Here is a 15,679-nt window from a genome sequence, read left to right as displayed (position 1 = left end):
AAAAGAAAGAAAAAAAAGATTATTCATTTTAGAAAGAAAATGAAAAGGAAAAAGACTTTATTTTTTATTTTTTTTTTGCTAACGTGACACTACCAGATCAGCAATAGTTGACCGAGTCAGTATTATTAATGGCTACATACAAATGGTCAACATTAATAAAGTATTTGGTTGATTTTGTTAGTTCAGGGGCTCAATTGAGTGCAAAAAGTTTAAAAGAACTTAATTGAACTTTTTGAAAATGTTCAAGGGTTTATGGTACCATTAAGCCAAAAGGAAATAAAACAACAATAAATTTATAAACAATAATTGTGAAAGTCAATAAATAGAAAGGATGAGAATTATTATGGAACAATAAATTGAAAGAAAGAAGGAAAAGAATTAAAGTAAAATCGATAAAAAAAATTAAAAGAGCAGTAGAGTAGGAAAGAAACAACAACAAATACAATCTTTTTAATGTTACTAGCTAATTAATCCTTCTATACATTTTCTTAATTTTATTTACTGAATTACTGTTACTAGCTAAGTAATCATAAATATTTTTGAGTTTTGCGTGAAAAATTACATAGGTTATAAGTAATCATAAACATTTCATAAGAAGTCATTACCTTTTCAAAGCACCTACCATTCTCCATGCTGTCGCTTGATTTTAGTTTGAGGCTAAATTGAAAATTAGCAATGGTTTGTGCTATGAATCAAAGAAACATTGAAGCAAAATATGTGATAATCCGCAAACTTGGACTAGTTGATCATGGACGAGATAATAATATATAATGTGTATATATATACACGAGACTTCAAATTTTCTCATTACTAAATCTTCAATACGTGACAATGACTCTGAATCGTGAACAATATGTTACTGTTTATTAATGGGGAAAATGTCAATTTGCAGACAAGGGGAAGCCAATTCCATGTCGTGTTGTAGGAAAAACAACGAACAACATACTGCAGCAAACGCCGATCCCCGCCGGCAGTGCCGTGAGGATCTCCTGAACTCGAGCAGACGGTGTTGGGTAAAAGCAAGTCACCACATTCTGATCAAATAATGCCACTGCTGCAAACACTAGCATCGACATAAAAGCATGCATGAAATCTATGGACCGGAGTCGGTATTTTGCTGCGAATTCAGGCGGAACACTGACCGAACCATCGATGACCCACAATCCATTCAATGTAGCAAACCCGTAACAGACATTCCCATCCTTGTCTCTGAAACTGTCTGTGAAGCTCGACAATAAACATGACAATCTTTAGTAATATAATGAATGAGCTGACTTTATTTAGAGGCAACTGTATTTATAAGATGGAAATAGAGATAAGTGGAGGTAAAGGGAATGAAGAGACTCAAGTGATGCCTTGAAAGGAAAAGAAATCAAGAATGGGACTTTTGGTTCCATGTCGATTAGTTCAAAATTTTAGTCAGTATTATGATGAATGAGCTGATTCTGGTTTTTTTTTTCTTCATACCATACAATAAACTCACATCCACGTAAAACAGTTTGATCTGATTTCATTTTTCCTTTCATAAAATAAAATTTCAAATTCACAAGTTGATATATAAATTTTCCATTTAACCTACCACGCAAGACTTACAAATCGATTACAAAATTTTAAAGATACCTCAACGAATAAACCAAATGTTAGAAATTGATTAATATTTTCTATTTTATAATAAATGTTGCATAATTAATGTCATATACGTAATATTATAATATATTTTAAGTTATACTTTGTTAAAATTTATAAAAGAGTTCTTTTGAATTATTAGTGAAATTGGTAAATAATATTGTTAGACCTAAATTAATTGATCCAACCAATTGAATAAAAAATTGATATGTAATCAAAAATTAAAGATAAGAATAAAAACCATTATTCAAGAATTTTGAAATTTTTATTATGTTGTTTTTATCTTTAATTTTTTATAAAGCTTTTTATTTTTAACATGATTGAATTAGTCAATTTAATTTATTGAACTAGTTGAATGGAGAATAAGAGGTCAAACTAGTTTGGTCTCAAATTAGATTCTTACAACAAGATAATAAAAGAATTGTGTTTAAATTTTTAGTTAACATTAGTCTCAAGTTTGATCCTTGAATAACCCCTATCCCTTACAAGAAAAATAATAAAACATAAAATTGTTATAATGTATAATATTATATTAATAAATAGGCATAATGATTTTTTTTACCATCCAACTTTTAAAAAAAATTATTTTAGTTATCGATTTAATTTTTCAATTATTTTAGTCTTTGAATTTATAATTTTTTTTGTCAAATCATCTGAGAATGGATGTAAAAATTAACATTTATTAATTTTGTTGACATGATATACACGTAGATTCTCACATGGATGACATGTCAACATTTAATTACTTTTTAAAAATTTTAAAAATATTTTAAAAATATTTCTATACTTTTTAAATAATTTTAATGTTTTTTAATTTAAAAATATATTTTATAGTTTTTTGAATTTTTTAAAATTTTTAAAAAAAATTAATTAAATGCTAACATGTCATCCATGTTTATGTCACCACATCAGCAAAATTAAAAACGTTAAAATTTTTTTATCGATTTGGGGATGATTTAAAAAAACACAAATTTTTAAATTTTTTTAAAAAAAATAAATAAATAAATAAAATGCTAAATAATTTTAATGTTTTTTAATTTAAAAATATATTTTATAGTTTTTTGAATTTTTTAAAATTTTTTAAAAAAATTAATTAAATGCTAACATGTCATCCATGTTTATGTCACCACATCAGCAAAATTAAAAACGTTAAAATTTTTTTATCGATTTGGGGATGATTTAAAAAAACACAAATTTTTAAATTTTTTAAAAAATAAATAAACAAATAAATAAAATGCTAAAATAATTTTTTGAATACGATGAAAATAAATCATTGTAGACATAAATATTGTAACTCACAAGACGTACTAAGGAAATTAGAGATATTACTTTTTGTGGTTGAAAATGAGGAGAGAGAATTTGTGGGTCTGAATTAATCAGTTTGAACGACTAAAGTTACGAGGCAACGAGAAGTGTGTGGTGCTGACGGCAAATCGGCGTATCTCAAGCTCGCTTAAATCGTCTATTTGCAAAAAAAGGGAGGAAACGAAATAACAGCGAAATTGCTTGCACGTTATAACTTGAGATGAATGACTTTATGATGTGTTTTCTGGCTTAGTACAAGTCTACGTTAAAACTCAAATATTTCAGCATTATTTGGGATTAAAATATTGGATTTATCTAACTAACAAATTTTGGTGGGATTCATGTTGATGGAGTTTGGCAAAGGCCCTTAAAATAAGGGAATTAAAAAAAATCATCTAGAATTTAGCTCTTGATTCCGAGGACTCCTATAACATTAGCAAAGTTCACAATGAAGCCCGTAGAGATGGTATAATAATACCATTATCAATGTTTTATATTAAGCCACCATGGAAACTAAACCTTTTCTCGAAAGTGAAAGGATAATGGAAAAATGAAAAATTCAAGGATAATTTATTTTTTTATAAGCGTGTTTGGTAAGAAAGATGGAAAAATTATAAATAATAATAATTTATTACTTAGAAGACTTCAAAAATGAGAGGAAAGATATGAAATTTTTAAAAATGTATAATTTTGAACTAATATATATCCTTTTTTTTCTATCTTCTCTCTTCTTATCATTCCATTTGGATAGATAGGTTTTTATGCATTAGAAAAGAAAATGATTATCTATTCTATTTCTTTCTTCTTACTTTTCTTTCTCATCAAACATGCTCTTAATTTATTTTCTTTCCACTTCTCAACTTAACCAAGCACACCCTAAGTTCTGACATCAAGTAGTTTTGGGCACAAAGTTTAACCTAACAATCTTTATTATTCATATTTTTTCATATTTTTCTTTGAAACTATCATTATTCATATCTTAATTAGCTTGAACTTGATAAGATATTAAAAAAATAATTAGTCTGTAGATATGATAAATTAGCTTTACTTAACATTCGTTGTAACAACAATAAAAACGAAAATAGGCAGCGCAAAAATAAAAGCAAAAAAGAATCGACACAACTAATATTTTTTAACGCAGTTCAGACACAATGACCCTATGTTTGCGAAGCCTCATCCAATGAATGATTTTATTCAAAAATCATTCAGATCACCTATTGGCTTAAGCCCAATCTGCCCTTGCACAAAGAAGTAATTGTAGCCTCAATACCAACTAAATACCTCACAATACAATCAATACCAAAGAATACTTAAAAGAGTGTAAAAAATAACCATAAGAAAATAACAAAGTTGTCGGCAAAGAAACTCCAAAACTGTTCTTGATGTGTAGCACAAAACATCCTATTTATAGGCCTCTTCAAGTGTTCAATCAACAGTGTTTTGATAGGCTTTAAACTCTTATTTAAAAGTTGAAATTATTCCATTAATTATCTTAAGTATTTATCACATAAAAGTCTTCATAAATTAGTCTTCCAACTGCCCCAAAAATCTCTTGAATAAATATGATATTTTATCTCTTAAAAATAATATTAATAATAAGATTATAATGCTTATCCAATAACCTCAAGCAATCCATTGGGAGTCTTAGCACCTTAGTCAGTCCATGCTTCTAGTTTTGTCAAATATGCTAGATTCAAGTAGACCGAGCTCAGCACAAACGAAATGTATTCAAGGAATAAGTCGATGGCTCAAGTAGATAAACAGTTTCGTTATAGCAAGACATGGAAGTAGCAGTTGCAGCTTTCTCAACAATCTCCCCCTTGACATTTTTTACAAAACCCTGCAACCAATGGTTAGCCCACAATCCAAACAAGCCACAAAAAAGATCCTCTAATTCCAATTAAGAATTTATTGGGTCCTTTAGGAATAGCCCCAAAAATTGCAAATTTTTATTCATTATTTTACCTTTTAATAACTCATAATCAAACCTTAATAGCAAAAAATTTGTAGCTTGACAATTTAAAACAAGCTTTTCAAGTACTTAACTATTATTTAATAGCTGAAAATGAGAGAATTTATAATTTTGATCCATGTCATAACATATTTTTGAATAACAAGAGATTTAGAATATGTCTGCCCCTAAGCGGTAGAACCATGCTTGATCACACCCCAAATCAATATGCTTGTTCATCACATAACAATTAAGCATGCACCAAGGTCATAAATATGCAGTAAAAACTATCACCATATCTCTTTTTAATGAAGCAAAATGTAGCAATCATAACCAAGAACAAAACTTTTCATTTGGTACTACCACATTCTCCCCCCTTTTTGATAAAGATGCGAAAAGTGCAACCATAAAAAAACCATAAGTAGAATCAAAGTAGATAGAATTACCAAATCAACAAAATTACTCACCCTTACTCTATTCATCCCTTATGGGCTTCCATCATATTGTTTAAAGGGGATGAGATTGAATGTTACCTTATCAACAAAAGGAGTTGTAGCTCATGGAACAACAATAGTCTTTTCCACGAAACCTAGATGATGTTTCTCCAATGCTTGATAAATCTTTAACATTGTCATCATAAGTTGCAACCTCATGTTTCACACAAGCATCAATCAAATGTTGATCTTCATTACTAAAATGTGCTTGATCCTTCCTTACACAAATCTACCTATGTTGTGGTATTTTGTTCTATTCATCATTCTAACAAGTTTTGCAATTGAGTTGAACTTCTTCCAATCTCGTATCAGCCTATAATAGTGGGGTCTAATATGTCCATTTTTCCCACAATAATGACATATAATCTTTCTAAAGCTTTTATTCTCTGCCTTATGATGAAAAGAACCCAAATCTTTAACTTTAACAAAAATAAGATGAGCGATAGGTTCTTTACCTTTATTGATGTAACCAAGTCCTCTATGGCATGGTTCAATTCTCATTGAAGCCAAAATTTCATGAAACTTCTCACATTGGCCTCTAAACTTCTTCAAGATAGCCTTTGCACCATCTAGCTCACTCTTGGTTGTTTTCAAAACATCATCCGTTTCTTGGACCACAATTTTGAGCTTTTCATTTTCTATTTTGAGGATAATAGTTTATTCCCTCAAGGAACTATTCAACTGACTTAATATCTCAATTTTTTTTAACATATGACTATAAGTATCCTCCAAATATTTAAAAAGAATATCACCATTATCCGAATCTTCTTTAAAATCTGTTAGAACACGGTTTGGAATAGTGGTAGTAAAAGTAACATAGTTGCTCGCATCTTGATCTACATTAAACTTTCTTCATCACTCCAAGTGATTGTAAATGACTTCTATTTCTTCTTAGTATTAGCACATTCTAATTTTAAGTGAAACAATCCCTTACATTCATAACATTGAATATCCTTCTACCTTGTCTCACTATATCTACTTTAGTTCCCTTCTTAGGGAACCTTTTCATGTCCTTTGTGAACAAGGCTAATTGCTTTTTGATCTCATCAATGTCTTCTACTATCTATTTCTCTATTGGATTAGCATTTTAAGAATTGAATGCTACTTTCTTGGGCAAATGATTATGCCTCGACATATGTGTACCAAGACTATGAATTAACACAAATACAAATATAAATATAGTGGTGTACTACAAGTGTGACAAGTCAGTTGTAATATTTATAAGTGTTACAATGGAACAGTTCGAGTGTTCCAAGTATCAAACCTAAAGGATTGTCAAATTTATAAATATGTTTATCAAGTTAATTAGAAGTTAAATAATTGTTAATCTAATCGAGTCAGAAATTATTAGTGCAAATTCAAATATAAAGTGGTTGTAAACTAAATTTAAACTATCAATTAAAAAAACTAAGCTAAACTTTCTTCCTATTCTTTTAGATAATGTAAATTATTAAAATGATATTTGATTGATTCATCAATCTCGAACTAATCTAATAAACTCATACTGATTATATTATTTGCCACTCTTAGCTAGGAATCTCCTCTCAGTCTCATCCTAGACTAAAAGATAACACCTAAGCTCTCTTGTTGGCCTCATCTAGGCATATAGATGTCCTCTCAATCTCTTTATTTGGTACAATTATATCGAATATCTAATGATAAACTTTCCTTTTAGTATCATTTATCTAGATTTTCTACTAGAGGTGTTAATTCTAGTGTATTAAGCATTTCAATATAAAAGAACAACTAAAAATCAAGCATAAACATTAATTAATCTAACAATCAACTCATCAATTAACCAGTAAACAATATCAACACATAATAAACCTTAACATCCAAATAGAAATTTCATCGAAAGATTGATATGCATAATATAAAGGTAAGGGTAAGAAATGCTCATTTCGATGTGAAACCAATATAACCCAAAAGCTTGATCCATCTTCATTTACAAAAGTATTTAACAATAAAAAAGAAGAAACAATAATAAAAATAAAATATATTCTAAAAAGAAAAGGAAAAACCTAATCTAAAAACGAAAAGAAAGGAAAAGAAAAAGAAAGGAAACCTAGCCTAGAAAGGAAAAGAAAAAGAAAGGAAACCTAGCCTAAAATTGTGAAAAGTAAAGAATGATGATCAGCCTCTAACAATCTCTCTCAAAAACTTATAAGGTAGTATTTATAGTCTACTAACATTTAACCTAACATTGACAATTATGCCCTTAAATGAGAAGTGACTTAAGCTTGTTTGAACACAAAATTACCTCTATAATTTTTCACTCGTCAAGCGTTAGTAGGCACGATCTTGGCTTTGGGGGTTCTCATTGTCGTGACATCAAGTAGCTAGTGTTGCGGCATCCTCGATAGTGGTCATAATTTTTTCACTTCAAAAAAATCGGTGTTACGACATCCTCGGTAGTGGCTATGATTTCTTCACTTCAAAAACCATCACTGATATTGCGACCTGAGAGGCTTGGTGTTACGACTTTGGGCTCAATTTCATGACACAACATCCTTAGTGTTGCAACCCTCTCGACGGTCAACTCCAGGTTGATTTCTTGTTGAAGTCTTACACCCTCGAGGCAATAGAGGCTCGGTGTCGTGACATCCTTACACCAATGTCGCTGTACCCACGTCAAATGTAGTTTTCTTTAAGGTTTGGCAATCGTTGTCTCCTTACACAAGCTCAAATTAATCATTAGAATCCCAATGACATTTTACCAATTTAGGTCTTAGAAGGAGTAAAACTAAGAAAAAATGATTAATAATAAAAAAACTAAAAGTCAACAAAAGTATGGAAAAAGATTTCTAAATTTCTTGAGAATTAGGTCATCGAGTGTTTTCGAGAGCCTAATTGGATGTATTAAATTATGATTGATCAAACTCCCACACACTTTAGTCTTGTCTTGTCTTGTCTTGTCCTCAAGAAAACACACAAAACATGCATAGGACGACACTTGGAACATATTGAACAATAAGAAGCATGACAATCAAATATTGAATTTGTATAAGACATATCTTACATACAACTTAAGATTGATGTTTAGCTAACTTAAGTACTTCTAAAGCAAATATACCTAGTTTATTAAGTTAAAGAACTAGCAAACCTAGAGGTAATTCAAATGAATAAATATTTGATTATGTTATCCATAAACATAAACTATATAGATATGTAATAGACACAATATGTGAATAAAAAATATTTAATAAGTTAATTGTAAACAAGTCAAGAAGATCATGTAAAGAAAATGTTTAGATCGCATAGGTCTCTAGGCTTGTAACGTTTTGAGGTTTAAGACATTTTGGATTTTAAATGAAAAGATAGCTCAAAAGGGTTTCAAGCAATAGAAACACTAGACCATGTGACATTGTTCTCTATTCATCCCCAAAGTAATCATTAAGCTTACCACCTTATTTCTCATTATCTTACCTTCCTTATCACTCCAAAGAAATGAAAAATATTGTTCAATATTGGTACATACAAAATGTAACAGCCCAATTTCTCAGTGGTGTTAGAAATAGTAGTTTTGAGATCATAGATTCGACGAGTGATTTCGTCAATATTATTATTTAATATTTACGAATAAGATATATTATTATATTTGACTTTTGATTTGATAATTTTAGTTAATTTAACTAATAATTAAGTTCAAGTGGTATATTCCTAAAGTCAAGTGGTTTTAGAAAATGAAGTATCGAGACCTTATTTTCATAAACTGAGCCCGTAAATATGTGTTATTAGGGTTATATTAAAATTTGGTTACGAAATTTTAGCGTTTAAATAGCTAATTAAGTAAAAAGGTCTAAATCATAAAAATTTAAAAAAAGTTAATTTCTATTAGTTAATTGATTAACTAGACCTCGTTTTTATAAACTGAGCCCGTAAATATGTGTTATTAGGGTCATATTAAAATTTGGCTAAGAAATTTTAGCATTTAAATAGCTAATTAAGTAAAAAGGACTAAATCGTAAAAGTTAAAAACATTTAATTTCTATTACAGCACGTTTGGTTCGCTGTATTGGATTAGAGGTGTATTGGATTAGAGGTGTAATGGAATAGAGGTGTAATGGAAAAGCTGTGTAATAGCAAATCAACTGTTTGGTTGAATGTAATGGAATAGAGGCGTAATAGTAATCCTGTGTTTGGTTGAGTGTAATAGAGGTGTAATAGCATAATGAAAAAACTAAAATGACTAGAATACCCTTAGCAGAAATTTGTTTTGGTAAATGATTATTGTTATTGTTATTTAAATTTTAATAAGATTATTATTATCAATAATAAATAATTTAATCATATTTAAACATAATTATTATTAAATATATTTTAATTAAAATATATAATTTAATAAAATTCTTAATAATTAGCATAAATTTGTTTTGGTAAATTATTATTGTTATTGTTATTTAAATTTAATAAGATTAATATCAATAATAAATAATTTAATCATATTTAAACATAATTATTATTAAATATATTATAATTAAAATATATAATTTAATATGAATTTACTCAAATCATAATATATGATACTGTAAAATATAAATTAACATAATTATTATTAAATATATTATAATTAAAATATATAATTTAATAAAATTCTTAATAAATAAAATTCTTCTATAAATTTACTCAAATCATAATATATGATACTATAAAAGAAAATTTCAAATAATTAATATTAAATATGATTTAATTAAATATATGATTTAATAAAATTTAAAATTATTATAACTAATATGATTATAGTTTATGAATTTGTATAATTTAAAATAATAATTATTACATATAATTTAATAATAATATATAATTTCATAAAATTCTTGATAATAAAAATTTTCTTATATGAATTTATACAATTTAAAATAATTAATATTAAATATAATTATATAGTGATATATAATTTCATAAAATTCTTAATAATAAAATGTTCTTATATGAATTTACTAAAATCAATATATAACTTGAGAATTATATTATGCATAAACATAATTAACTTATATTAAGAAAAGGTTAGATGAAAATGAAATTGTACATTAAAATCCATATGTTATATAGTTTTACAACATCAAAAAGTTTGAACATTGATATTTAATGGTAAGAAAGAAATCTCCTAACCCATTCCAATCGGGCAACTGAAGGTAAACTAAAGAAAACGATCATTTGAGTTGGATGGTCGGGAATTTTACTTAAAAGAGATCATATGACAAATGAATTATACATATTGTTTTCACAGGTTTCTTCTCCAACTTCACGAGTTTTAGACATATCAACAAAGCGATGCTTAATTGCTTCTTTATTTGAAGGTGGGTGGTGCATATATAAATATAATGGGAGATCATTAACTTCTGGAATTACAGTTTGTTAGAAAAAGCCCCTACACTTGATAATGGAAACACAGCTTGTAATATATAAGAGCATTTTAACAAATGATTATACCTTAGGGACTTCACCTCCAAACTCTCAATCATCATTATTCTGTCTTGGAATGTAAGAGGGTTAAATTGCGTTTTGAAACATAGTAATTTGCAAATCAACTTTTTAAGCTTTATAAAGATGGATATTGCATGTATACTGGAAATGAGAGTAAAAATGGCATGATCCAAATGGTAGAAGCTGGTTATGCTTCATCCTTGGAACTGCAGACGCAAAGGTTAGTGGTTGTTCGCAAGAGATTTTATCCAGTGAAGCACCACCGGATATAAACAAACTAGTAACCAACAAAGAAATCAGAGCTGCTACGTTTTCATTGAATAGTGATAAGAGCCCCGGCACTAATGGATATATATGACTACTTCTTCAAAATTGGTTCAATGTTGCCTGCTTTTACTGTCACTTTGGTGCTTAAATGCCTTAACATACACGTGATTTTTCATCCCTAACATACACGTGAACAGCCATATGGAGGTAGGATCTTCCAAATATATAGGAAAAACTTAGGAAAAAATTTAGCATGCCTGTGCTGGAAATACAAGTGATGACAGAAATTAAGGGTAAGTTTTGATACTATCACTGAAGATCATGTCTGAGCATCATGGAATTCCCCATGCCCAACCTCTTCATCAATCCAAATAACTTGTACACACAAATAAACAAGTCACATATAAATGCTTTATTATATGTGATTCAGCTCAAATCACCAACTAATTGCAGGTAAATGATTCCCATGGATGCTAAAAACAGAGACTTCAATCTTTTCGTAAATTCTACAAGGAAACCTCTCAAAGTCTAAACCACCCGGCATGGACTTGGATGTTAATATGTCTGCTTTATGCCCAAAATAAGAGGCAAATATAAACTATCATTTCGTATATTATAAGATACCAGTAAAAAAACTAGTCATTTACAAGTCACACAATACAAAGAACAGACGAGCATGCAAATTCTGAAATTCAATCTCGATCTGCTTTGGGCAAAACCCAAATGTTAATCTCGATCTGCTTTGGGCAAAACCCAAATGTTCTACATTTAAAGACCTTAGAAAGTAGAGAGAACCAATCAAATAATCATGAAGAAAACACCAAATGCCAAGTATATAAATACTGAATGAATTGATTAATCCAGGACACAAAAACAAAGAAATCTGATCTTTTTTTATTAGTCAAGGGGTTAACAAGGAGTGAATTTGCAATTGTGATTCTAACTTAATTGGCTTAGCTTCCATTGATAAGGCAGCGACACTCGGGGTTAATGAGGACTGAATTCGCAATGGTGATTCTATCTTATTTGGCTTAGCTTCCTTTGGTAAGACAGCAACACTCGAAACTTGCATGAGTAGAAGGACAATAAACTATATTAACCCAACCGGTGTAATCAGCTAAACTTCAAGTGTGTCATTTTCCCTTATTTGGAAAACAGACAATCATAGCTGAATTGAAATTCTACATTACCTGAAACCTCAACCTACATTCTCTACCAATTTATTAACTCATTCAACCTATGTTATTCGGATTCGTGTGTGAGAGTCAGATTGGGTATATTCCGACAGGAGTATGCCCATTTTCCCCCTAAGTTTTTCCATGTATTTGAATAGTCATTGAAGGATTACATCCCCATACCCATATACCGATATTTGTCGGATAAAAATGCTTCTAACAAAATGAAGAATCTGAGCAACATAGAATCTAACAAAAACCATATTCATTCTACTCGAAGACCAACAGGCATCAGTCCTAAGAGTTAGCTCTTTCCTAGCTACCTTCTAAATAGCCTTAACTTAGCAACACAATCTTTGTGAAAAAGTTTAGTTGACAACAAAAGTATCAGTTTCATAAAAGAATAAAGGGAAACCAAAGTGGATGAGATCCATCTAAAGGAAGGACATAAACTTCACACCATTAAAATAAGAAAAATATCGGAAAAACAACAATATTTGAGAATGATTTTGCCTGATATACACTTTTTCATCTCTAGTCAATCCTAGTCCCATATCCAATAAAGAAGAAATCAATCATATCATATGCATAAATCACTTCATGTCAATTGTTCATTGTTTATCCTATGACATTTGGCATCTTCATTCATACTCAACTGTGATAAGAATTTTCAAACATTCCATTCCTATCCTCAACTCAAATCAAGTTTTGTTCAAAAAAATACGAAGGGAAAATTTAGTCCCATATCATCTAGTTCCAAAATATTTGAATAAATTATTAAAAAAAAAGACAGGAAATAAAACTTCTCCGTGAAATTCTCACCAGAGAGAAAGCCTATGTTTTTCTCCTGAGACGCTTCCTGAGTTTCTTGTATTTATGCTTGTTCATCTTCTTCTTCCTCTTCTTCTTCACACTATCTGCCCATGCTTTTCCGGCATTATCATCCTCAGTCTCTACTTCCTCCTCCTCGACCTCCATGATAGCCATTGTGTCAAACCCAATTGAGCTAATGGGGTTCAATAAATACCCAAACGGGAAACTTGGGTACAACTTCGAGGGTTCAGTAGATTTGTCATTTTCAAGGGAATTTTCAGGTTGGATTAATGAAAAATGGTGAGTTTGTTGAGGGATTAGTGAAGGGCTAACTTTTGAGAGTCGATGTTGGTGTTGTGGGGTTTTGAGAGATAGGATGAATCTTTGAGTTGATTTGTTTTTGAGGAGTTCGTGCATGAGATATGCCATTTTTGCATAGAAGAAAGGTCCAAAGAAGTGAGCCTGACTCTGGAAACTAGACGCCGAGACGAGAAGAAACGAGAAGAAACGATGACGACAGAATAATCAACGGAAGCAGTGGGAAATGGGAGGAGAAAATGATTAGGACGGAAGAGGAGAGGGTCGGGTAGGGAGGGAGGGTAAAACAGAGAGATTGGGAGGGAGGCCGGAAGTAATAGCTAATACAGCGATTTGGGAAGGGATTGGAAAACACGGGAATTTGGGGATTAGGGGCGTAACCGATTACGCGCGTAATACCTATTACAGCGAACCAAACGCCGGAATAGGGGCGTAATGTAATACGCACGTAATCGGGGCGTAATGGATTGGGTAATACGGTGAACCAAACACAGCGTTAGTTAATTGATTAACTTAAGATAGTTAAAGGGGTTTATGTTGCAATTATGCCATATTTAAATGGTAGGTACGGTTGATGTTTTTTTATTATGTTATTTTATATATTTATTTTATTAGTTAATTAAAAGAAAAATTAAATTAAATTATAATAAAATAAACAAAAAGGCATCATCTCTTTCTTTCCTCTTTAACCATCAAAAAATCCCCATTGAAATAGAAGAAGAAATCTTCAAGCTCCCTTGCCATTCGGTCAATTGCATGTAAGTGTTATTAAGTTCGTTTTTAATTATTTTTTATGTTTTATGATTAGTTTAGCTTAATCTAGCTAACCCAAGGGTCAATTCGTAAAATTGTTAAAAATTTAGGGGCTTACCATGAATGGTTTAAGTGTGTTTGTGAATTTCATTTGTAGATTATTAAGCTTAGTTGATAAATATAAGTATTTTGTTAAGTGATTTTGATGATTTTAAGGTTTAGGGGTTAAATTGTTGAAATAGTAAAATTCAATGTAAATTGTGTGAAATGAGGAAAAATATGGGCTGTTATAAGACTAAGGAAAAATTGGCTAGCATGGTTTTTAGTTTAAAATGGTGAATTTGCAAGTTACGGGTTTAAGGACTAAATTACACAAAAGTTAAAATGTTAAGGGTAATTTTATAAATTCACATTAAAATGAATTATAGGCTTGAATTAATTATTTTAAGTTATTTGGATTGTTTAATGGAGTCAATTAATACTTAGATCAATAAACGATGTAATTAGATTTAAATCGAGGAAAAGCTAAAGCTTTGGACTAGTTGTCGACTCTGGTTTTGTAACCGTTTCAATTGAGGTAAGTTCGTGATTATAATTATTGTGGTGATTATAATTATTGAATTTGGTTGTTGAAAATTAATAATGAAATTAAATTGTATTAGAGATAATATATCAAATATGTTTTAAATTGTTCGTGATTAAATATGTTTTACACCATGATTTGATTTGGATTTGTATATGAAGTGTTGCACCAAATGACCTTATGAGGTGATGTGTGTAGGAAAGGAAAATTGACTTATGATATAATGAAGTTATGCTTGGTTGTTTAACTTAAAATGTTCGGTAAGTTGAAGTTTCCTTTATACGAGCTTACTAAGCACTAGTTGCTTATGTTGTTTTCTCTATCTTACAAATCATTGAAAAGCTTGATCGGTTAGAATCTCGTCGGATCACCATCACACTATCCGTACGTTATTTTGTTAGTTTTGTTAGTTTTAGTTATTGGTTATAAATGGCATATAATAGGAGTTTATTTTATAATAATTACCAATGTGATATGGTTTATGTTTACTTGCCTATATGTCTTGATGTTGGCTTATAAATGTATATGTAAGCATGAGTTTTGGTCACTTGTGAATGCCTTGTGATTTAGATGGCTTTTAGTTAATTGAAGTGTAAATGAAGTGGTTATACGATAGATGTGTGGGGTAAGTTTAAAATATGAAATTATGACATTGAGTTTGAGTTGATTTGAATATTTACATGGGGTACTAATGATGGTACATTAGTTGCTTGATGGAATTAAGTTATGTATGTGTGATTTTGGCATGTTTTAGTCTTGTTTTAGTGATTACTGGATGGGTCTAAGAGTTGGCTAATGGTATACTTGTGGCCCAAGAAAACATTTTTGGTAAACTTTATTTTTAAGGTACATTTTGGTTCACAAGGTCTATTCGTACAGTCGTGTGTCTTTTTAAGTTTCAGGTTCAGGTTTCATACGGGTTGAGACATGGCCTACAACACGATTGTGTGACCCTAGTCAGTGAGTT

General features: G+C 29.9%; 1 protein-coding gene across 1 annotated transcript; it reads right to left on the bottom strand.

The window, feature by feature from the left end:
* Positions 1 to 718: 718 nt before the first annotated feature.
* LOC107900107 (protein DMP6-like) lies at positions 719 to 13,232 on the bottom strand. Its single transcript, XM_016825814.2, has 2 exons — positions 13,126 to 13,232; positions 719 to 1,248 (listed from the first exon to the last, which is right to left on the bottom strand). Exons 1-2 carry the CDS (start codon positions 13,230 to 13,232, stop codon positions 882 to 884), a joined length of 474 nt encoding a protein of 157 aa, XP_016681303.1. The 3' UTR covers positions 719 to 881.
* Between the last annotated feature and the right edge of the window lie 2,447 nt (positions 13,233 to 15,679).

Source organism: Gossypium hirsutum, chromosome D06, assembly GCF_007990345.1.
Source record: "Gossypium hirsutum isolate 1008001.06 chromosome D06, Gossypium_hirsutum_v2.1, whole genome shotgun sequence".
NCBI lineage: Eukaryota > Viridiplantae > Streptophyta > Magnoliopsida > Malvales > Malvaceae > Gossypium > Gossypium hirsutum.
This window is presented reverse-complemented; position numbering and strand designations above follow the sequence as displayed.